Source organism: Centropristis striata, chromosome 21, assembly GCF_030273125.1.
Source record: "Centropristis striata isolate RG_2023a ecotype Rhode Island chromosome 21, C.striata_1.0, whole genome shotgun sequence".
NCBI classification, from domain to species: Eukaryota; Metazoa; Chordata; class Actinopteri; order Perciformes; family Serranidae; genus Centropristis; species Centropristis striata.
The window spans coordinates 25,732,976-25,758,428 of NC_081537.1; the positions used below are offsets into that span (position 1 = coordinate 25,732,976).

Here is a 25,453-nt window from a genome sequence, read left to right on the forward strand (position 1 = left end):
AATTAAGTTAATATATAAGTAAGTATATGTACATATAATGCCTTCAAAACTAGGAAAACATTAAATAAAATACATTTTGATTAAGTGAGACATGAGTAAGTGTTCAGACAGCATCTGTCAGCGATCTGGGAGAATAATTATGATTCATGAACAGATTTTTAATTTACTGCTCACTGTGGCTGATCATCACACACACACACACACACACACACACACACACACACACACACACACACACTATAAAGCAGATATATATGTGTGGTTCAGTGTGTGTCAGCAGCTCCTTAGCAGCTGGGTGATTCTGTGTCTGGCTATCAGTACTTTAACACTTGCCTCTTCCAGGGAGAAGATTGAGTCAGCCAGCGACTGCTCAGGAACTGACAGTAAGTGTTCACCACCAGAATAAAAGACCAAGTATTCCCTGTCGCTGCCTGTCACTGCTCCCCTCTCCGCCTGTTTGATAGCCACATAAATTGGCTCTTCTTCCTCTCACAGAGCTGCTGCTGTTTCATTTTCTCTGCATAATTCTTAAAGTGCCTCATATGTGATCGTAATGGCTGAGTCTGCAAGCTTCTTCGTGTGTGTGTGTGTGTGTTTGCATGTGTGTACATGCGGGTGTGTGTGTGTGTGTGCGTGTGTGTGTGTGTGTGTGTGTGTGTGTACATGCGGGTGTGTGTGTGTGTGTTTGCGTATGTGTGTGTGTGTGTGTTTGCATGTGTGTTTGTGTGTGTGTGTGTGTTTGCATGTGTGTACATGTGCGTTTTGCGTGTGTGTGTTTGCATGTGTACATGTGGGTGTGTGTGTGTGTTTGCGTGTGTGCGTTCGTGTGTGTGTGTGTTTGCATGTGTACATGTGGGTGTGTGTGTGTGTGTGTGTGTGTGTGTGTGTGTTTGCGTGTGTGCGTTCGTGTGTGTGTGTGTGTTTGCATGTGTTTACATGCGTGTGTGTGTGTGTGTGTGCTTGTCTGTTCATGTATGTGCGTGCCTGTGTGTTTGTGTGTGTGTGCATATATATGCTTGTTGTGTGTGTGTGTGTGTGTGCGTTTTTGTGTTTGTGTGTCTGTGTGTGTGCAGCTGTTTGCATGCGTGCTTGTGTGTGTGCTTGTGTGTGTGTGTGTGTGTGTGTGTGTGTGCATTTGTGTGTGTGTGTGCATGTGTGCGAGTGTGTGTGTTTGTGTGTGTGTGTGTGTGTGTGTGTGTGCATGTGTGTGTTTGTGTGTGTGTGCGTGCATGTGTGCGTGTTTGTGTTTGTGTGTGTATTCGTTTGTGTGTGTGCTTGTGTGTGTATGTTGGTGTGTGCATGTGTTTGCATGTTTTTGCAGGTGCGTGCCTGTGTCTTAATGTGTGTGTGTTTGTGTGCGCTTGCGTTTGTGTGTGCTTTTTCTCGCTGCTGTGTAACTGCTGCTCATGCTTCTTGTTTTAGCTGGACGAACTAAAAAAAAGAAAGGTAGCTATGTGTTCCTGTGTGCTACCTGTCCCCTCGTCTCCTCCTCCTCCTCCTCCCTGTGCTCCCTGCTCTTTATCTGGATCCCTGTAAGCTTCCCTGTGTGTGTGTGTGTGTGTGTGTGTGTGTGTGTGTGTGTGTGTGTGTGTGTGTGTGTGTGTGTAGTCCTGAAGGACTCACCTCCCTCTCAGCTGGTGTCCTTCACTCCCCCGTCTCCTTCAGTAAGAAACCGTTTGAGTTGCATTAATTCTGAATTCATGCTGTTCTGTCGAGGTTTCTTTTCCTCCTGACTGAGTTATTTTTAGCAGACAGACGTGATCCGTGTTCAGAAAGTCCAGTGAGCATTTGAAAATGTGTTTAACTGTGTGCCTGCCTCTCCATTAATGCAACATAAAGCTGCTGCTGGGGAAGCTGAGCTGAATTAGGGGGAAAAGTGATTCCCTCAGATAAGAGAAGTGTTCAGTTTGAGGAAATATTTAAATGATATCTTGCTATCTGATTGTGCAATGCATTGGAAATATTTGATCTTATTTCAAATTATAGATAAGCCTGGATGTTTTCAATCTTAGAGTGGAGTTTTTTGGAGAAGTTGTGTTTATTTCCACAGATTTTCCTGTGACTTTATGTTTCTATCTTTCTCCCGTTAGGAGTAGATATTAATCTTTCTGTCTGTCAGGAAAAAGAAAGTGTGTTTTTCAGTTTATTCTTTAGTCAGAGTGACTTTGTTATCTGTGAGGACTGCCTTTGTGTCTGTAGTTAACCCTCTAAACCCCAGCAAGCTTACGGACCTTTTTACTCCAGTTTTCTTACATTTTATTCTCTGTGGCCTGATTTTTCACTGCAGTATATAATTTATTTAAAAAAATCTATAAGTCCTGCACCTCTGTGGAAACAGCACAATCATGGCTAGAGGTAGGGGGATTCAAAAATCAATTTTGTGCAGTTTAAAACCTCTATAATAACATAAATGATAAAAAAAAAGAGAAAAATACAAGCTGAATTTCTTTGATAATTTATTTATTTAAAAATGGAATTTATGTATAAAACATGTCCCAAGTGCCCACGAGTGTAACCAATATTAGGAATTATATAATATTTGGGCCTCCCAGTGGCGTAAATATTGAACTATTAATTTTGCACAGCCTCTCCTGTCCTCTCCTCTCTGCTCTGTGTAAACAGCCTCTCCTGTCCTCTCCTATTGGCTCTGTGTAAACAGCCTCTCCTTTTGATTAAATATCATTATTTCAAGCTCAGATTTGGTGATTTATCTTGTTTCTCGTCACACAAGATGATTGCAAATAAATAAAATCTGATGAAAATTTCAATTTTTACAGTTTCTAGCTATGATAAATGGTGTCATTGTATATGCATTTGTAAAAATATCCTTCATTTAACAAGGTAAAGACTTGCTAAGTTTAATATCACTTGCAGGAGGGACCTGGCCAAGAACATAAACTTTACCACAAAAAGCTAAAAACACAGGTGATGCAAACAGACAAATGCAGCTTTTTACACATGACTTTCAAACGGACCGGCTCAGGGTTGATTCAGGGTTCAGAGGGTTAAAATCAGGAGGTTTCTCTGATTTATGTGGTGAGACAACAGGACTGTGTCTGTCAGACTCTCCTCTGAAGACGTCTTTTATTATTTTTAAATATGCTCGGATAAACCCTCAGTGTTACTGTGTGCAGAGTGTTTCTGTCAGGAGTCCAGACTTTAAATGCAACTCTTAACTCTGTGATCGACGGATTGTGTGTTGTAATTTTGTTCCCTTTGTCTCGTTCTGCATGATGCGTGTAATTACTGTCAGAGCATCCATCGTCATTTCAGAGGATGATCCTTGTTGGAAACACTCGGGACTCGTTCCTACTGATAAACTTTAGTGGAAATGCTGTTTTCCTGCTCCTGATCCCCGGAGCCTCTCCATGCTGTTCATCATTGTTAAGTCTACGTCAGACTGTAATCTCCACCCCTGACCCTCGCTCACAGGGAACTTGTCCTGAATCTCTGCTGCCAAATCCTGAAACAATATTCTGAATCCAGAGAGACAAATTGTTTTCCTGCTGGACGGACATCTGAGGTCATGAGAGACTGTTTGGGGATTTGTCTGAAAGTTTCTCTCATGCTCTTTAATTTCCCTCTCAAGCTTTCATTTAAAACCTTTTGATTTGCTAACAGTGTTCTGGGACAACTTCTATGAGTTCTGCTGCTCTGAAGAAACCAGAGACAAGCTGGGAGTTAAAGCGCTGCTCTCTCTCTCTCTCTCTCTCTCTCTCTCTCTCTCTCTCTCTCTCTCTCTCTCTCTCTCTCTCTCTCTCTCTCTCTCTCTCTCTCTCCTGGCAGCTCTGACCCCGTCGGCCCCTCTGGCCCTGATGCCTCCTCCGCCCTCAGGGGCCAACCAGCCGGTCACCGTGTCCCGTCTGCAGATGCAGCTCCACCTGCAGGGCCTGCAGCAGAACACCAACGCCCTGCGCAAACAACTGTCGCAGCTACGCAACATGCAGGTGTGTGTGTGTGTGTGTGTGTGTGTGTGTGTGTGTGTGTGTGTGTGTGCGCGCACGAGACAGGTCTAAAGCAGCAGCAGCTTCATTTGGTGTGTAACAGTTTAACCCTTGTGTTGTCGTAACGTTTCTGTAAGCATCACTTGTCCTAAGGGTCAAAATCACCCACCTTGAATAACCCCTAAAATAAAGCAGCTTAAAATGGCCAAAAAAAGACACAAAATGGCCAAAAATGACGTAAAAATGATCAAAAAAGACGTAAAATGACCAAAAAATACAAAAAATTGCCAAAAATGACCAAAAGAATACATAGAATTACCAAAAAAATACATAAAATTACCAAAATAAGATACAAAATGAACAAGAAAGACACAAAATTACCAAAGAAACACAAATTTACCAAAATAAGTCACAAAATGATGAAAACAGACACAAAATTACCAAAACAGATGTAAAATTACCAAAAAATTAAAATGACCGAAAAAAGATACAAAATGGCCAAAAATGACGTAAATATGACCAAAAGAATACACAAAATTACCAAAAAAAATACAAAAATGACCAAAATAAGACACAACATGAACAAAAAAGACACAAAATTACCAAAGAAACACAAAATTCCCAGAATAAGACACAAAATGACGAAAAAACAGACACAAAATTACCAATACAGATGTAAAATTACCAAAAAAAAAAAAAATTACAAAAAAAAAGACACAAAATGACAAAAAAGGCAAAAAAATTACCAAAAAGACGTACATTTTTTTAAATAAGGCCTGCTCCTCCTCCCTCTGTCCTCCTCCTCCTCAAATTTTAATCAGTCAACACAACAACATGTCTCTCCAAGTGGAAAATAGTGAAACTTAACAGCTCGCTGGTAGCAGCAACACCTTCTCCTCTGATACGCCTCGTTTCACACTAACTTTAATAAAAAGGAAAGCGTCAACTGCACAGGATCAGTTCCTCAGGTTTGTGAGCGATACGCTGCAGTACGAAGCAGAAATACTCTAACATGGAGCTGACTTTGATGTCCTGCAGGATATAAAAGCACCATATGGACGTTAACAAGGTTTAAAACCTGGCAGGTCTGTGCTCTCTGAGTGCCCCTCTGCTTATTATTATTGATTATGGTTCAATTAACAGCTCTTTAAAACAAAAAGTGGACATTATAACCTTCAAATCAAGGCGTTTCTGCTCATATCGTCACCCTGTTAAAATAATCGCCTAACTCATTTTGAAAGTTTTGTAGGAAATACAAAAAACTTCACCAAAAGTGTAACATATGGCGTTTATTGATCATTTCACTCAAAAAGGATGTAACAAAGGATGGCTATTGGCATAGTAATAACACTGTGTGTAAATTATGTAACTTAAGAGAAATAAATGACTTAGGCAATTTTTTGAACATGCCTTTGTGACTTAAGCAAGATATGGTAACACTTTATTTTGAAGGTGTCTACATAAGAGTGACACGAGCCTGTCAGAAACATGACATGACAAGTATCATGAGCATTAATGTTACTTCAAAGTGTCATTAATGTTCATGACACATCCCATGTCATGTTTATGACACGCTCATGTCACTCTTATGTAGACACCTTCAAAATAAAGTGTCACCATATCTTGCGTCAGTCACAAAGGCATGTTAAAAAAAATGCCTTAGACACATTTTATTTTGACGTAGGCATATTAAATCCGCTTAAGTCACACACTTGACATAGGTCATTATCTTAAAGGGGTAAAATCACATGATCTGATCAACTGAGGATGTAGGTGATTTTACCATAGGTGGCCGGCGTTATGAGGAGATTATTTAGGCAAAAAAAACAATTTTGACCAAAAATGACTTAGGCGATTATTTTAACAGTGTGACGATATATTGGTGTAAAAACTGACTGTCAGGTACACTGCAAAAAAAGAAAAGTTTGGTGAACTCAAAATTTCAAGGCAACAAACTTCGATAAAATTTTAAGTTGGACAATTAAACTAAATATTTTAAGTTTTGTTTTATGAGTTTGCTCAACTCTGAATTCAGATTTTTGTCAACTCAACTGTAAGTTGTAGAAACTTATAATTTCACATTGCAATAACTTTTAATCCTTACTTATGCTAACTTCTGCAATGCGCTGAATTGGCACGATTGTAACGCCGCCGCTAGCTAATGTTGTGATCAGCAATTTAGCATTGATACGCTAATGGCTACTCTACGCAGCGCCAACTCGGAAAGTTGGCTTTCCCGCATTTCACAGCAAAGAAATAAGAGTTAGCAGAACTATTGTCCCTTGTTTTGAACCCCAACGTAAAGATATAAGTAACAACAACTCACAAACTTGTTTTTGAGCAGACAACTGGCTTGCTTTGTTGTGCTAATTTACATTATTGCCCTAAATATCAAAAATTTCTATTTCCAATTCTATTTACTAACTTAAATCACTGTTTTAGGCCAAAAAATACAAGTTGGCTTTTTTGCAGTGTAACATGTGTGGTGTGTCTCGTGTCCCAGCTGGAGAACCAGGACTCGGTGCTGTCCCTGCTGAGGCAGACGGAGTCGGAGCTGAGCCTCATGATGCTGGACGCCATGCGCACGCAGGAGGACCCGCTCCAGAGACAGCGCCTCCTGGTGGAGGAGGAGAGACTCAAGTATCTGAACCAGGAGGAGCTGCTCATCCAGCAGCTGCAGTGAGTTCACAGCGCTGATGATTCACTCTGCAAAGCATCACAAATAAAAGGCTGGTTGTGATTAAAGTGGTGCTGGTGCTCTGCAGTGACCTGGAGAAGTCTGTGGAGGAGCTGCAGAGGAACTCCTCGGTGAACCACGGCCTGGTGACGGAGCAGGACGTGGAGCAGAAGAGCAAAGAGCTGAGGATTCTGGGAGAGACGCTGACCGAGCTCAAGAGTAAGTGTGTGTTTGTGTGTGTGTGTGTGTGTGTGTGTGTGTGTGTGTTTGTCTTTGCAGATGACTCGTGCTGACTTTTGTCATTTTTCTCTCCAATTAAGCAGTTTAAGGTCATGTTACCTCTTTTCGGGCATGTTACATCTTTTTTGGTAAATTTTACGTCTTTTTTTGTTAATTTTATGTCTTATTTTGGTAATTGTATGTTTAATTTTGGTCGTCATTTAACATATTTTATGTATCCCTCTTACAGTGCATGAAAACTTGATTTAATCAGTGGAATCTACTTGCTTTTATTACAACCACACCTTTCATAATTTGTTTACTGTTTTACTAAAGTAGGGTTTATTTCCATTATTTTTATTGTTAAAATAAGTGTGTGTGTGTGTGTGTGTGTGTGTGTGTGTGTGTGTGTGTGTGTGTGTGCGTGCTTGTGCAGACTTTGGTAATTTTTCTCTCCAGTTAAGCACTTTTTAGGTCATGTTAACTCTTTTCGGGCATTTTACATCTTTTTTTGGTAATTTTATGTCTAATTTTGGTCATTTTGTGTCTTTTTTGGTTATTTTACATCTTTTATATATCCCTCTTACAGTGCATGAAAACTTGATTTAATCATTGGAATCTACTCCCTTTTATTACAACCACACCTGTCGCAATTGGTTTACTGTTTCACTAAAGTAGGGTTTATTAACATTATTTTCAGTGTGTGTGTGTGTGTGTGTGTGTGTGTGTGTGTGTGTGTGTGCAGACTTTAGTCATTTTGCTCTCCAGTTAAGCTCTCAGCAGCTTCTCCTCTGTCTGTCTCACGGTTTTTATTCTTAAATTGCATCATATTTAAGAGCAGCTGGTTATGAACGTGCCTGGCTCTCCTCCCTGCTGCTGCAGCCTCATTACACTCGAGCATGTTCCTTTCTTCTGATCGTCAACATCCCATTAAAACACTCACACCAACAATGAGAGCATCTACTAACAAGGAACTATGTGTGAATCAAAGCCGGGTGTGTCTTCTCCCACTGCAGCTCCACTGATGCTAAAAACACACAAATGATCTGAACAGAAGTCAGAAATACATGTTTCTATCTTACCTGAAGAGACATTTATCACTCTAGATTGTATTCAAGAGAAGTCAGACGTCTTAATGATCAATATCTCCAACTGTCCAACAATCTAGATGATAAATAAAATGGCAGATATTTTTTAATTTTGGGGTAAACGTCCTTCTAAAGTAACAGACATGTTGTTGTTTTTTTGGTTTAACTTGAATCATTATGAAGTAAATGTTGATTACACAATGTAATGTCTATAGAATAATATATATGCCGTTCAGGAAATTATTTTATATATAATATAACTACAATGAAAATTTGAGAATATGGATTGAAATCCTGAGAATACATATAGAAAGTCTGAGTATATATATATATATATATAAACCTGAGAAAATATATATAAAAACCTGAGAAAATATATATAGAAACCTGAGAATATATATATAAAAACTTGAGAATATATATATATATATAGAAACCTGAAAGAAAAAAAAAAAAAATATATATATATAGAGAGAGAGAGATAGATATGCAGAGGATATATACAGTATAGTATAAGGGGTATAAAAACAGATATATAATCTTTATTGGTTGCATATTTCACAGCATCATGTAAAGTCTTGCTGCTTTAATATGTATGAGGAGCAAATATCTGCTGAAGTTACTTAAATTACTAATAAAAATAAACCTCATAAAGCCGTTGCAGTAGTTTGGGGTCACAGTTCAAGTCGTCAGACTGTGAAACATTACGTGGACAGTGTGTCAAACTGTTGTTAGACAGAAACACTCATGAATATTCATGAGTTCAGCTCTCTGACCCGCTCTGCCTCCTGAATATTAATATTAAACACCACTTCCTGTTAGAGACATTAACCTCTCCTCCTCCTCCTCCTCTTTCTGTCCTCCTCCTCCCTCTGTCCTCCTCCTCCTCCTCTTCTCTCTCCTCCTGCTCCTCCTGCTCCTCCTCCTCCTCCTCTTTTCTGTCCTCCTCCTCCACCTCCTTTTTCCTCTTTCTGTCCTCTTTCTCCCTCTGTCCTCCTCCTCTTTCTGTCCTCCTCTTCATCCTCCCTCTGTCCTCCTCCTCCTCTTCTCTCTCCTCCTGCTCCTCCTCCTCCTCCTCCTCCTCCTCCTCCTCCTCCTCCTCCTCCTCCTCCTGTCCTGTCCTCCTCCTCCTCCTCCTCTTCTCTCTGTCCTCCTCCTCCTCCTCCCTGTGTCCCTCCTCCTCTTCTCTCTCCTCCTGCTCATCTTCCTCTCCTCCTCCTCCTCTCCTTCCTCTGTCTCCTCTCATCTCCTCCTCTCCTCCTCCTCCTCCTCTTCTCTCTCCTCCTGCTCCTCCTCCTCCTCCTCTTTCTGTCCTCCTCCTCCACCTCCTTTTTCCTCTTTCTGTCCTCTTTCTCCCTCTGTCCTCCTCCTCTTTCTGTCCTCCTCTTCATCCTCCCTCTGTCCTCCTCCTCCTCTTCTCTCTCCTCCTGCTCCTGCTCCTCCTCCTCCTCCTCCTCTTTCTGTCCTCCTCCTCCTGTCCTCCTCCTCCTCCTCCTCCTCCTCTTCTCTCTGTCCTCCTCCTCCTCCTCCCTGTGTCCTCCTCCTCTTCTCTCTCCTCCTGCTCATCTTCCTCTCCTCCTCCTCCTATCCTTCCTCTGTCTCCTCTCATCTCCTCCTCTCCTCCTCCTATCCTTCCTCTGTCTCCTCTCATCTCCTCCTCTCCTCCTCCTCCTCCTCTTCTCTCTCCTCCTGCTCATCTTTCTCCTCTCCTCTCCTCTCCTCTCCTCTCCTGTCCTTCTCCTCTCCTCCTCCTGTTCCTCCTCTCTCAGACCAGTTCCCCAGCCTGCAGAGTAAGATGCGTGTGGTTCTCCGTGTGGAGGTGGAGGCGGTGAAGTTCCTGAAGGAGGAGCCTCACCGTCTGGACGCTCTGCTGAAGCGCTGCAACACGATGACGGACGCTCTGAGCACGCTGCGCAGGTACGAACATCAAACGCTCCTCAGAAAGACGTACTGTCTCTTTAAACCGGAGCAGCTCCTCTCTCTCTCTCTCTCTCTCTCTCTCTCTCTCTCCTCTCTCTCTCTCTCTCTCTCTCTCTCTCTCTCTCTCTCTCTCTCCTTTTCATGCTGATTTTCTGCACACCTGACACACTTCTGCACCAGAATAGCCGTCTTTCCATTCACAGATTTTTATGCACGTTTTGAAATATCGCTTTATTTGTGCTTGCATGAGGTGTTTTTGTGGCATTAAATGTTATTTGAAATAGGGCAAATAACGGAGTACAAGTACATACAAAAAAAAACACAAAAAACCCTCCATGTGGACAAATGTTCCAGAATATTACAAAGTTAAATTGGAGTATTTCCTGTGTATTTTTTTTTTTGTTCTTTTTAAGATATATATATAAATAAGATAATATATTCCTTTATTAGTGGCACAACAAGGACATTTTCAATTCTTTTCTCTTCTAGTGACATTTTCTGCCTAGTGACATTTAACATATTTTAAACACGTTTTAAAATTCACTTTATATTCTCTATATACTATATGCAATATTTTCCCACAAGTGTTACAAATACTGAGGGGGAAAAGGTCTCAACATGCTATACATATTGAATTATTTACATTTTTACAACCTCTCCTGTCCTCTCCCCTCCCCTCTGTGTTAAACAACCTGCAGTTCTTCCCAGGTTTCATTGATTTTTTGTCACACAACCATTCGTCTCAGCAGAATCAATCATAACTCCACAGTTGCTCTGAGGAGTGCAGAATATAATGTTTTTAACAGAATCTGGTTGACTAAACGCTTTATTTTGGGCAAAAATTTTAAATGACATGTAGAATATAGTGATTTAAATAAAAAAAAATCACTAATTTAAGCTCTGATTTGGTTATTTTTCCTGATAGAAGCATTCATCACACGCAATTAGTTCAAGGCCTGTTGAAAATCTTTAAATCTGAAGATAATTTCTGTTTTTAAAGTTTCTAACTAAGATTAATCCTGTAATTTTGGTGATTTTTTAATATAACTCATGCCTTTAAAACCGTTGGTGTGGGTGTGGTTGACGGTGTAAATGTGTCTGATTATCCAGCTGGCTAAATTGCCATTTTCATTTGAAAGTGCATCTAAAGTTTCTTATTAAAACCACACAGTGCACACAGCAGCTGGTTTATAACTCGATTTGTCAGCGTGCTGTTGGAAACTTTACAGTTGAATGGAAACACGGCTACTTTAAAATATGCTTTCTCTCTTTCTCTTTCATCTTTACTTTTTTTGTTGCACAACATAATATATATACAGTATAATATAATATTCACACAAGACATTCACTTATATACAAACACACTTTTTCCAACATGAGCTCAGATAAACTGTACGAGGATTTAAAGCCTGTGCAGCAAAGATAAACACAATCACAGACAATAAATATAATAAGGGATAAACATGTTTTTCTGTCATTTCAATTAGCATAATTTATATTAGAAACCGTCTTCTGAGTGAAGCTGATAAATACTTCAGATAAATGTCTTTGTAAGATCTCTCGGGCCTCCAGATGAATATTTAACACATTTAAAGCATAACTCTGGCTGCTTCAGCTCGTGTTTTATATGAAAACTGATTCCAGACGTATAACTGAACTCTGGGAGACATCAGAGAACATTAACATGTTGCTGATGCAGCTGATAGTCAGACGTTCTGGTCAGAGTTCATCACAACATTAGTTATCTGTTCACACGCTGTGGAGGATCCACTCCTGTTTCAGCTGCTAGAAATAATGTGTTATTCTGCAGCCAAACCAGAGTCAGAGCCTCGTTCAAACAAAACCTGTTTAATCTGACAGAAAGAAGCCGGAGCTCCAAACACAAACAGCTCAAATAAACCAGAAACATCTGATCAAAGAATCAGTGAACAAGTTTACAGATCTGACCAAACACACACACACACACACACACACACCTATAAATCACTCTTGAAAAAGTGACATAAATTAATATTTCTGTTTATATTTATTTACAGGTGTATTATTCCCTAATTTATTAGTTTATCCAACTAAATTTTCTCTTTCTTTTTTTTGCATTTTTTTGTATTTTTAAATGTTTGATCTTTTTATTATCACATGATTTATTTGCTTTCCTATTTAATTTTCCATTTTTTATTTATTTGTATATTATTAAAAAGGGAACAATGAACAAAATTAAATACAGAAATAAATAAATAAATTCTTAAATAAATTACTAAATTAAAATTAATTAAGTAGGAAAACTAAAAAAAAAAAATCATGTAATATTACAAATGTAACTAAATAAAGAAGCAAGTTAAAACACAAAGCTTTAATTCCATTTTTGGTAAAGTTAATAGCATATTTACTAGTTTTTTATTTTATTTTTAGCTTTCATCCTCCCCTCCTCTGTCTTCTCTCTACTGCTGACTCTCTAAAAATCTAAATAAACTCTTAATTCCAGCTCTAATAAATACTGTTAATTTAAGCATCATTTTGTGGTGAACTGAGTAAACTGAGTGTGTTTCCTCTCTAACGGAGTCCAGGACCTTCATGGTGTCCTGTGTGTATTGTAGTCTCTTGTATCCCTCCTATATGTACAGACAAGTGACGGAGGGCGTGTGGAAGAGCCCCGAGGACCTCTCCGGCCAATCACAGAAGAGATCCGAGGACCTGGACATCCTGAACAGCCCCCCCCTCAGCCTCAGCGACCTGAGCTCCAGCGCCGGCCTCGCCAACTGGATGCCCGTGTCCTCCTCCGGGGACGGGGACGCCTCGGGCCCCGAGCAGGACGTCCAGCCCCCCATGAGCTTCAGGAACCGGGTCTTGGACGAGCTGCCGAGTCGGCGTCCAGGAGACAAGTCCGTGTCGGCCGAAGTCAGACTGGTAATCATATTGATGCTGTATATTTTTCTTCATTTTCACCACATAAAACTGTGAATAATAACACTGAGAGCACAGTATTTTACCTCTGAAACCCCGAGAAGTTTCAGAATAAAAAGAATATAAAACTGTAGGAAATAGAATATTTATATTCCTCACAAGTGTAGCAGTAGAAAGTGTATTTGTACATATACATAGACATACAAAATAAGTTCACAAAAGAAAAGTAATTAGTTCAAGGACTGTTGAAAATCTATAAATCTGAAAATAATTTCTGTTTTTACAGTTTCTAACTATGATGAATGGTGTAATTTTGGTGATTTTTTAAATATAAATGATGCCTTTAACTCTGGTCGATGTGTTGTGTGGTTCTGAGTGTTCACAGTGTAAATGTCTCTGATTATCCAGCTGGCTGAATGTCCATTTACATCTGAAAGTGCATTTAAAGTTTCTTATTAAAACCCGGAGCACACAGCAGCTGGTTTATAACTCCATTTGTCCGCGTGCTGTTAGAAAACTCGCTGCATGGATGTGTCTTCATTACGTCCTCCAGCTCTGCAGGCTGAGCGGTCTGCAGGCTGCGGCTCATCGTCTGTCTGTATTTGTATGTGTGTCAGGCGGCGGAGCGGGACTGGGAGGAGAAGCGGGCCAGCCTGACCCAGTTCAGCGCCCAGGACATCAACCGGCTGCTGGAGGAGACCCAGGCCGAGCTGATGAAGGCCATCCCGGACCTGGACTTCGCTGCCAGGCACATCAACAAGCCCGCCGTGCCCCCCAAGCCCCAGATCACCATCCCGATAACCTCCACCACGGCCACGTCTCCTGCAGCCGGGAGCACCGGGAGCTCGGCCACCACCACCTCCACCACCACGCCCAGCGGGGACCAGCAGCCCGGGAAGGTGCAGCTGGCAGCCCAGAAGCTGAACAGCATGGAGGGGGCGGGCTCCCACCGAGGGTCGGGTCAGTGTCTTCCTTTTATATCCACTGATGCAGAAAATTCAGCTCATTGAGTGTGCTTGAAAAGCATGTTGTTATCAACCGGGCTTAATCCTAGATTTTATTCTTTCGTTTCTTCTGTGTTTTTTTTCGGTCGACTTCTCCTCCCAGAGTTTTGGTCGCACATACACTAAACAGGTATCAAATTGACCGGGTCGGCCATGACAAGTGTGTTATGACTTTTCTAAGGGTTTCAGCAAACGGTTTTCAAATTATTTGGCAAAAACACGCCAAAAAAAAAATCGCCCCAATGTTACCCTATGGAGAGGCTAGAGTGGATGACATCATCCCTAGAGTGCAGAGGGAGAGAAAAATTTGTCAAAAAATACATTTGGAAACTGTGCTCAAGGCCGCAGATACCACTCTACAGAAATAATGTATACATAGAAACGTAGGAAAAAGTCTTCTCACTCACATTGGTCTGCTAAAGTTCTGCTAAAGTTGTCACAGTTATAGTTTAGTTATAGGACCCACAGGTGATCCACCAACATGCACCCACAGCCTCATAGACCGCCATGGTAAAAAGGAAGGAACATTTCTGGAGGTAAGCAGATGAACCAGTTTCTTCTGATCGCTCTAAAAAGACAATTTCTTAATTTTTCTTCACAGAACACATATGTAGACGTTCAGGAAGAACTCAGGATGCTCAAAGTGAAGTCGGTTCAATAGGAGCTACGGTTTGGACAAAAATGCTGTCTGTTCGAGGGGAACTCCCACCTATTTTTCTCTCTCTCAGTGGCGTCGAATGTCACAGGAGCAGTTGATTGCTCTGCTCCGATTGGTGGCTGCCACCTGGCCCTGGTTGCTTAGCTACTAAAGCCAGCAACGGTAGAGATAATATACTGTAAACTACTCGGCAGTGTCAATAATGTATGGGTGAGAGTCCCGGGCCAGAGTCAAGCACACTCAAAATTTCTTTAGAAATGTTCTAGTTGTCATAATCACGTGATTACTGTTCCCGTGTGTTTGCAGTTGATCTGAACGTGGCCAGGTACCGAACAGAGAAGCCCTCCAAGTCTCCGCCCCCTCCTCCGCCTCGCCGCAGCTTCCCGTCGGCTCACGGTCTCACCACCAACCGCACCGGAGACGTCATCGTCACCAACAAGAACATGAAGGTGAGACTCTTCAGTTCATTCTGATCTGAATATCTGTCACTCTGACGTCAATTTAAAGCTTCAGAAAGTAACTTTATAGAAATAACTTTTTGCTCAGACTGTCAGTTTATCCTGATGAGGAGTCTCTGTTGCAGCTGTCAATCATGTCGACAGTCAAACTGCAGCTCTGATCAAACTGTGTTGTTTATTTCTCACCTCAAATGATTTCAGAAACATATTTTAGTGATTGTTTAGCTTTAAAATGAGAAAGTTTAATGTTGAACCAAAACCAGCCGGGTCACAAACTTTCACATACTTCGCAGAACCCCCACATGTCAGTTTGATCCATTTGATCCGATAACATTTGTAAAGTCTAGAAGAGCCACGCGATTACATTATTTTATTCCCATTCAGCTGAACCAGAAGTAGTCTCTAGTGTCCTCTATGCAGACGAGTAAAAGATCTGGATATTTTTATGTACAGTTTTTGTACTGTTTTTTTCAGCTTTGTCTTCACTTTTTGTGTGTAAAGATTATATTATAAAGTAACTAAAGCTGTCAACAAAATGTAGTTGAGTAAAGATTGAGGGTATGAAAATAAAATACTTAAGTAATAGTACCTTGATTGAGACACACAGGAAAGACAAGACCAGAGAAATAGAGTCACAGAAAAGTTTATTTACCTGGAACACTCTAACAAGAAAAACAGACAAAATGGCAGAACTTTATATCAGAATGTTGCTTCTGGAAAAACAGCTGACTTTGAGTTTCTAAAGCAGCAGTTTGCATCTACTTTCATCACAGTTTGCAGCTCATATAGAGCTTCAGATCTCATGCAGAGCGTCCTGCAACAGCTGATCCAAAATATTTTAAGGAGCCATTAAATAAAAGGTGAGGTGCACGTACACTTTAAACCTGCGTGCTTCCAGCCGAGCCTCCAGCTGAGTGAAATATGCAGCTTCACCTTGAAACAGTCTCAGTGGTCCTGCAGGAACATGCTGGAGTCTGACCCACTTGTTAAATAAACTGCTCACATGTTGGCTGGAGGCAGCTTCTAAGAGTTCTGGTTCTACAGGAGAGAACAAGCTGCTGCTGCTCTGAAGAAACCTGCTTTATATGATCTATCTCTCTGAGGAGAAAACTGCTCTATACGATCTATCTCTCTGAGGAGGAACCTGCTCTATGTGATCTATCTCTCTGAGGAGAAAACTGCTCTATATGATCTATCTCTCTGAGGAGAACCTGCTCTATGTGATCTATCTCTCTCTGAGGAGAACCTGCTCTATGTGATCTATCTCTCTGAGGAGAACCTGTTCTATGTGATCTATTTCTCTGAGGAGGAACCTGCTCTATGTGATCTATCTCTCTGAGGAGAACCTGTTCTATGTGATCTATTTCTCTGAGGAGGAACCTGCTCTATGTGATCTATCTCTCTGAGGAGAACCTGTTCTATGTGATCTATCTCTCTGAGGAGGAACCTGCTCTATGTGATCTATCTCTGAGCACTCCCAGTCTGATTCCTTGAAACTGAACCATCCTCTGGGATCTTGAACTCTTCGAGTGTTTCCTTATAAGATTCTGAGTTCAGTTTCAGGTGAAATGTACTTTAATAATATCTGGAAGTATCCAGTTAAAGACGAAGGACATTGAATCAATGCGGAGCTTTATTCTTTTATTCCTGAAGCTGTTCAGTGGAGCTGTGTGTCGATATCTGAGCTCATTGATGCTCAGCACAAACACAAACGCATCACTGTTCACTGATTCTCTGCAGGGAGCTCTGTGTGCTGTGACCTTTACTGTCAATGCACTGATTCTATCTGCTGTTGTAGAAGCTTTTGTTGTAAACTAGAGACTCTTAAAAAACTGTTAAACTAGAGGTTACATAAAAACTCTACAGAAGTCTGATCCTTTATCAGAGATCAGGCCACAATGGAAGTCAGTTATCTTGCACTACTTGATCAATCAGTCTCATATTTTTTGTGCATATATATGATTGCATGCTTCAGGACCTCTGGTGGTTGCAGTGATTGGATTTTATTGAAAAAGAAACAAAACAAGTGTTTCAGTGTAGAGAGTGACTGTGGGTTTCAATCAGACTGTATAAATAATGGACATAGTGACCGTGACATCACCCGTTGGTTTGTGGCCCGTTGGAAGCATCGAGTTCAGCGTGTTCATCGAGTTCGAGTTCAATGTTCGTTACCATGTTTCCGATACGGGAGCAGACTCTATATTTGGACTGTGGAGGAACGAGAAGGATCTGAGGACACTGACTACACGCCTCTCTACCTCAACCTGACTGACTCATGTTAGCATTAACTGGGATGTTAGTTTTAAATGTAGGTTACTGACCTCAGAAAAATCAACAGTGACTCCTTGGAGTGTCTGTTAGTCCAACCAAACGCTGAACAAGACATTTTAATGAACAAAACATTTAAATAAACTGTCATTACATGAAAATACAGTGAAAGGGTCCACTAAACATCCTTTTTTGATATGTATATAATGTTATATATAACTTTACTGACACATTGCCATGGATACGCATTGTTCTGCTTCTCTCCTGATGACGGCTCGCCTTGTTAGTGACCTGTCAATCAAAGGTAGCCACGCCCCAAATCATACGATTCTTTATCTTCTATTTCTTCTAAATGGGGCCATTATTTGAATTATTAACATCAGATTGTCTTGAAGAAGATTTTTTTCTAGGGACTGAGACCATAGTGGTGTCCTAAAAAAAATTTTGAGATAATAAATCAAGTGAGAAGTTTTCTCATTTTGTATTGAAATGAACGGAGCCAAATGCTCCTGCAGCTGTCAGCGCCCCCTTCTGGAGTCTTTGGTAGAATGCGGCTGAAGGCACTTCCTGGTTTGCCTCCCTGCTCAGACCCAGAGGTTGACGCCTGTTTTCAATGCAGATCCTCTCAAAATACTGTTGGTTTTCTGAGAATCTACTGGACCTACTGGTAACTTGTTTGTCATGTAGCAATAAAAAATATACTAAAAACCTGGATTAATCTGGTTAGTCACATTGGACTGCTATTATTTTCAACACTACTGTATTTGTAATTCCAGTAAGAGTAGTGCCCCGTTTAGAGGTGTCCATACATTTATTTTGGGACATCTTAAAAACCCTAAAATGGTGCCCCGTGTGAGGCACAGTACAGTTGGCAATAGTTAATAAATGTGAATATTAATTTCAGCATATATTCTGAAGAAACTGTGGTGGGAATGCTAGATGCTGAACAGCTGAATAGCTACACTGTCATGCTGGTGGGAATGTGTCAGAAGAAGTTCAACTAGGAATAGTCAGAAAAGTGGGATTGGGTGGAATTAATATTAATGTAATGAAAAGTTGAATAATACTATACTAATATATTCAAAATGTGTTAATAAATAACTTATTTTGAGGCCTCTGATGCATCACAGTTTGACAATAATAACTTGTATAAAGTTTGAAAGTGCAGCTCATTAGTATCCTGTTGATAATATTAACCTTGTGACGTCTGCAGAGGTTTCAGTCTCTTTATTTTCTCCTCTCAGATGGAGGAAGACGGCGAGCTTCCTAAGACTCTGGTGAAGCTGCGGCGGACGCCCTCCGACACACCGCGGCCCGCCTCCACGCCACCCGTCATCGCTGCGTCCGCCATCACGGACGAGGACGACGAGGAGCGGATCATCGCCGAGCTGGAGGTACAGAACCCCTCTATTAGTGATGTTAGTGATGTTAATGTTGCAGATAAATGGTGTGATAACATGTTTCTGCCAAACTCTCTCACACATCAACTCGGATCAGATATTTCAGAGAGCGTCTGTAACAGATTGTAGCCGCGCCCCACCCGCCGTCTACGGCTCCCTGGGCAGAAAGGTAAATTATAAAACCTCCTCAGCTCTCTGCAGCTGCTCCACTCTGGACTTTACTGCCTCCTCTTACCTTCTGACTCTCTGCTGATCTCCAGACTTTATAACCACTAACACACACAGTGGGAACACCTGAACCAGCTGGTGAAACTCTTCAGAAAGTGAATTTATAGATATAAAAACTGGATGAGTTTAATCACAGATAACATAACAACAGAAAATACAACTTTTGTCTTCCGGTAACACACAAACCAAAAGACTCCTGAAAGAATCAAATAATCAGAATAAAGAATCTATCTGTGTATCTGTGACCTGACCTGTGTCTCCAGCTGTAGCTGAACTTCTCTTTCTCACCTTGTTAACATCCCCCTGCTGACCTCCTGCTTCCTGTGAGCTCTGCTCATCATCTAATGTTTGTTTGTTAACTCGCAGTGAGTTTAGTTTGCTGCGTGTAAACACTGAGCCTGTAATTGACGGCGAGCCGAGCGGTGAGTCACGGCCGAGGCGGCGCTGCTTTAGTTTCTGAGCTGCTCTGACAGCTGCAGTGACACATTCAGCTCAGGAGAGGGGTCTTGTTTTTGTTGGAATTATCACACAACGTAGCCGAGCAGGTAGCTGTCAAAATACAGGACACGGGAGGGGTTCAGAGAGAAGAAGAAGAATCTATTTTCTCTCATGCAGGAGATTTAAATTCAGATGCTGTTGTCCCTCAGTGAAGCCGGCTCTGTTTAAAGTGATTAATGTTTGCAGAAAAACACAAAAGTCTATTTCTAATGTTGCTCATTAATGCACATTTCCATAGCAGAGCATTTTCATCTTCACTGCACATTTTTATACACATCCATGAGGCAGAACTGGACCCTTCCAGGTCCTGTGAGATGTCTCTTTACACTGTTTACTTTTGTATATTTGTACAGAATTGTAAAAAGTTAGAGCAAAATCCTCACAGGTCAGAACACAGACAAAGAATTGTGCAAATTATCTGCAAACAAGCAGTCAGTGCAAACCTGTTCCTCTAATACTGTTGTCGATGTAACTCTACTTTTTATCTGTAGGAATTTTAATATATTTTGCAGCAGAAACTTTAGCAGCGTGGGAACAAAGTGAGGAATGGATTCTTGGTCTGCTGTCTCTGTGTCCTTGATTTATCCAGATATTATAATTAATATAACTTCCTCTCTGTCTGCAGTGAAGGAAAAACATTTCTCACATTTTCTGAGTTTCTCCCTTTAATTTTCCATCCCTCCCCTCACGACGTCTGTTGTTTAAGAAGTTCCAAGTTTTTTTTTTTCTGTTAAGCACTCCTTATAAAAATCAGAACATACCAGGCAAACCGTTCTTTGTCCTGTGGAATAATGACAAAACATGAATTCAGACTTTTTACACAAGTGAAGTCAGGTTAACCCTTAATAGGGCACTCATTGAAATACTTGGAAATTTCAAATATCAACCCTAGAGAATATTGGAGGATATTACATACAGCCAGAATGTGGAATGTGTAAAAAAAACAACATTCTTTTCTTTTTCTTTTTCTTTTTCTTCGTTTCTTTTTCTCCACTTTTTTCTCTAAATCTGCAACTTTTTTCTCTAAATATCTATACAAATATCTAATTAAAATTACTTAATGAAAGAATGAATTATTTATTCATTTAAACCTATTATGGTGAATAAAGGGTCATAACAATAGGGTACGCTTTCTAAAGTCCAGTCCAGGTTCAATTGTGTCCCATAAGTTGTTGCAGCTGGGTTGATCCCATTTGTTACACACATTTGGTGCTCAATAATGAAATTTTATTCATATCGAGAATGGATGAAAATGGTCAGAAATAACCTCCAGAATATTACATCAATATGCCAAGACTTTTGGAACAACATAGAAGAATCCATGCTGAGATTTAGCTTTTAGATATCCACTGAAGTTACCAAATATTGTTCTTCGCCCAATAAATAATAATAATATAATAATAACTTTATTTATATAGCACCTTTTAAAAGCAAGTTACAAGGTGCTGTACAACAGAAATAAAACATATCAAATACAATTTACTGACAACAACAAAATAAAACAACAAGAAGAAATTACATTAAAAAAAAAAATAATAATAATAATATATAAAGATAAAGGGTTAAACTCACCCCCATCTCCTCTGTCGGCTCCCACAGAACAGCACCAACTCTCCGGGGCCGACGAAGGGCCCGACAGTGGCGGCCCGGCTCAAACACCTGCAGCAGGGCAGCCTGGAGAGGCCCAAGACCCGCAAGCAGAAAGAGGATTTCCCCAAAGTCCAGGGCCAGCAGCAGGTATTCCACTTCTAACCGTCCCCTGGCTGTCTCCAGAGGACCGTCCGTCCTGCCAGCAGCAGACACTCAGACAGACAGCAGAGGAACACGCTGCACAAACCTCATTTACCAGTTCTTGATGTGTGTTTTGACATTTGAGTTACTGGATCTAACCTAGCTTGCTTAGAGATCAAGTTCTTGTCGTACGAGTCTGTCGATGTTTTGATTTCCTGAGGAAGGTCTTGGTGGTGCTTGTGACTGATTCAACTAGCTTTATTATTCTAGATTCAGAAACAAATCCTCATTCAGTAATGCCACGGAATGATTTCATATATTTCACCATGAATCCAGCCATGTAGTCTCTCCCTGAGCCCTTACACACACACACGCACACACACACACACACACACACATGCTGCTCTCTGCAGACTCCGGCCAGCAGGCGGCGCTGCAGCAGCCCAGAGCCCAAAACATTAACACAGTTTACTCAGAATGCCTTTTTAACAGCTCTAATGCTACAACACTGATTATGCAAGAAGACAGACTGAAGCACAAGCTGCAGGTCGCCTGGAGACAAGCTTTTTCATTTAACATGTGCAATAAACATTTGTTACAGAGAAGAAGAGGAGAATTATAAAAGGAGAATGATTCAGGCTGCGGAGGAAAAAATGATATAAAAGCAACTGAATACCTAATTATGAAATTAATTCCACCAAATGTATTAATTATTTAAGATTTAAAATTATTTAAATATCTCTCTTTAAAAATGGGTCACTTCAAAAGTGCAATTCTCAAATAATTTATTCATTTATTTTAATTATTATTTTATTGAATTTTTTTAGATTAACACAAAAATATTTTGGTTTAACAAATAAATAATAAAAAAATATATTTTTTAATTAATAAAAGAGGGACACAAATCAAATATACCTTCTTAATTTATATATTTTAAGAATTTATTGTTATAGTTAGTATTTAATACATTTTTTGAGGGGTTTCAGTGTGGGTATTGAGAGGTGAAAAATAAATATTTGGCCTCCATGTGAGTTTAAATTGATCCGTGCACTCAGAGAGAAAAGTGAACAGTTTTAGTTTTTATAGAATAAGATGTAGTGTTTCACTTCAGCCTCTTGTGGCCAAAATAAATATTACAACAACATCCTGAAAAGCTTTACTTTCTCCTGCTCTTAAGTCACAAAAACAGGAGAGAAAAATACATTAGACTCAGAAAATTAATCACCTGAATTTTTCTGATGGATTTTGCACAATACTTCAACCTGTAAAATGAATATTTTAATATTCAGGAGTTGTTAAATTTCACAGTTAGATGTTCAGTTTCTGCTTCCAGCCTGTCGTTCACACACACAGACTCAGACTCTGGAGGAGTGACAGGAAGATATTTATTATGACGGATGATCGATCATTATCAGCTCATATTCATTATAAATTATTAGATCAGGGTTATATAAAGGAACCATTCTCTTTAATAACTCGCCTCATGCTTCTGTTGGACACATGAAGAATACAAATTTGCCTCAAAGTCGATTCATTTCTTTATATTTCTTATTTGGAATATTTGCCGTAAATTATAGTTAACCTGCAGTTAACTTGTTACACAAAACATTAATCTGAGGACACAGGATGTGATTGAGGGTATTTACTTATTTACACTTTCTGATTGTCTGCAGCTCATCAGAATTAATTACAATAAAGATTATTTGATTATTATTTGATGATGGAGGATTCAGGGAGATTCCCATCAGGACAGTATTATTCCCAATAAAAAAATAAATCTTAAAATAGACCCGTGATTGGAGCACCTTTATCAGTTTATAAACTTCTTATTATTTCAAATAAATCAAGACAAAAACTGTCAACGTTCAGTAGACGAGGAGATGTTGAACACTCAGGAACGGCTCAGGAAAGTTCAAGCCAGTAAAAATAAAACGTCCCAATCAGAGCAGAGAGTAATAAACCAGCAGCTTCAGAGGCTGTGTGTGTGTGTGTGTGTGTGTGTTCTTGTACTTCCTACATAGTGAGGACCACTACATGTTTTTAACCAACAGAGTGAGGACATTTTTGCAAAGTGAGGACATTTCTTTTTTGGCTTTTTTGAGATTTCAGACTTTGTTTTAAGGGTTAAAGGTTACACGATAATGATAATTAACTGAGTATTGTGTGGTTACAACACTAACTAAAATTATAGTGAAAATGTCCTTCGTTTTCGTCTTTGTCAATGTTATTCATCCATAATGAAGATGGATCAGCCAAAGGAAATAAAGGCAAAATTTGCTGTGACTTCTTTAAATCTCCCACCCAACAGATACCCCGTACACTAAAACTAATAAAAAATAAACTAAAACTAAAGTATTTTTTAAAAAAAATATTAAACTAAAACTAGCAAACTCACTCTAAAAACTCATTAAAACTAACTGAATTTGAAAACAAAATTCACAACAAAATTAAGGTACTATTATAACCTTGCAAGGGAATTCACTATTCCAATGAGGGCCCTCACAAAGATAGAAGTACAAGAATGTGTGTGTGTGTGTGTGTGTGTGTGTGTGTGTGTGTGTGTGTGTGAGGTTAAACTCAGCTCTTGGCCTTTAGCTGTTGGAGCTCCTCTCGTCTTATCTCCGGCTGCAGGCCTGACCCTCCTCGGCCACGGTCCTCTCCAGGAAAAAAGAAAAAAAAAGAAAGAAGCTTTCAGAAAATACTGTGAGAGAGAAAGTGATAAGAGTCAGTCAAAGTCTCTGTATGTGGGTCAGCTTCAGGAATCTTCTGGTTAATTCATGAATTTATTGAACATGCAGCAGCTCGTTTATAATGTGTCCCCTGAAAGCAGCTAGACGTGTTCAGGTTGTGTTCAGAAACCTGCAGCAGGATCCAGCCGCTCGTGTCTGAACATCAGCTCCTCGTCCTGCGCCTCATTTCCCTTATTGCTTTTTAAAAATGTCTTACCCAAAGAGCCTGAGAGCAAACACAGCCCAGAGAGTTCTTGATTTATTCATTTATTATTATTTTTTGAGCATAAACTCCATGTTTACATAGTCAGGAGTGAGTTCATGGTTGAGATAATGTCTTCAAACATGGTGTTAATATTGAACAGTGCAGAGTTTTACTCATTTACACAGTAATTATCTGGTTCCTACGGAAGCTCATTTGCCCAGTAGAATAAAAAAATATTATGATGGAAAGTTGATTAAAAAAAAATCCTTTAAGTCATTATGAAGAGAATAACTTAGTATCTCAATAAAATGAGTCACTATCTTCAAAAAATATCTCAAAAGATACAAAGTCATTATTTGAGATGCCTGCAGTGTGTTCACACCTGACATAAAGCATTTTTTTACGCAACAAAAGCCAGCATGAAAATTATGTGAATTAATGCCGCAAATACACAATATGTTTCTTTGCATATTTGCATGATTTGACAGTTTTCAACTCAAACAAGAAAGCGTGTCATGAAGGCCTGTCATAGTTGAGATTCTCCTGCATAGCAAAGCCTTAATTGATCCAAACTCCATTCAGAAAACAAGCATTTTAAGAGTTGCTTGCTTGTCATCTTGCAGAAAGACCCGACAGAGCGCGAAATCAGACTTTTTACACATCACCATTATGAGGAAGTTACTCTGCATCCTTTTGAGCCATATATTGCAATCAAATCACAGCAGAATCAGTTTATTTTGGATGAATACTGCTGTAGAAGTGGCAGCCAGCATAGCTCTGATCGTCCTGAACTCCATTCAGAAAACAAGCATTTTGAAAGCTGTTTGCTTGTCATTTTGCAGACTGACCTGCAAAATCATGAATACAGACTTTTTACACATCAGCATCATAATGGTGTTATTCCTGCATACTTCTTATTCATTTATTGCGATAAAAATCACTGCAAAGTCTGTTTATTTTGGTTGCATACTGCTGTAGAAGTGGCAGCCAGCATAGCTCTGATTGCCTTAAACTCCATTCAGAAAACAAGAATTGTAAATCTTGCAGACTGACTTCACAAAGCCTTTCTGCACACTCTTTACGGCATCATGTTGTAGTCATTTCTTCATATTTTTGATCCATTTATTGCAGTTAAATCACAGCAAAATCAGTAATCAGTCATCTAGATGCAGTTCACCGAGTTGTGTGCACCTCTGGAGGACGTAATGAACCCAGACATGACAGCTTGTGGTTTTCTGACATATCTGGGACGCATTTTAGCCACAGAAAGAAATGTCAGCATTGTTTATACCTGCGATTCTTGAAAAATCACAAACGTTTCCCTGCAGTCAAACTCCTGCAGGATGTACATTTGCTTGGTGTTTGGTGTGAACACAAGATAAGTTATTATGATAAAATTTGAGATACTTACTCATCATAATGACTTGCAGGATCTTTAGTGTCATCTCGTTGGTGTAACTGGGCTCCCACAGGCTCCTCCCTCCTCACTGGAAATAAATATGTCTCTGTCATATTAAACTGTACA

The 25,453-nt window shown here is 39.9% G+C and overlaps 1 protein-coding gene across 1 annotated transcript in view; it reads left to right on the top strand.

Moving 5' to 3' along the window:
• srcin1b (SRC kinase signaling inhibitor 1b) overlaps window positions 1–21,362 on the top strand; it is a 172,740-nt gene extending 151,378 nt beyond the window's left edge. The window contains 11 exon segments of the mRNA XM_059325391.1: window positions 343–383; window positions 3,787–3,947; window positions 6,448–6,623; window positions 6,710–6,840; window positions 9,698–9,845; window positions 12,443–12,752; window positions 13,367–13,709; window positions 14,718–14,860; window positions 18,382–18,531; window positions 18,635–18,706; window positions 20,863–21,362. Of these exon segments, the coding sequence (XP_059181374.1) occupies window positions 343–383; window positions 3,787–3,947; window positions 6,448–6,623; window positions 6,710–6,840; window positions 9,698–9,845; window positions 12,443–12,752; window positions 13,367–13,709; window positions 14,718–14,860; window positions 18,382–18,531; window positions 18,635–18,706; window positions 20,863–21,015 (1,828 nt within the window). The 3' untranslated portion in view covers window positions 21,016–21,362.
• Window positions 21,363–25,453: the final 4,091 nt, after the last annotated feature.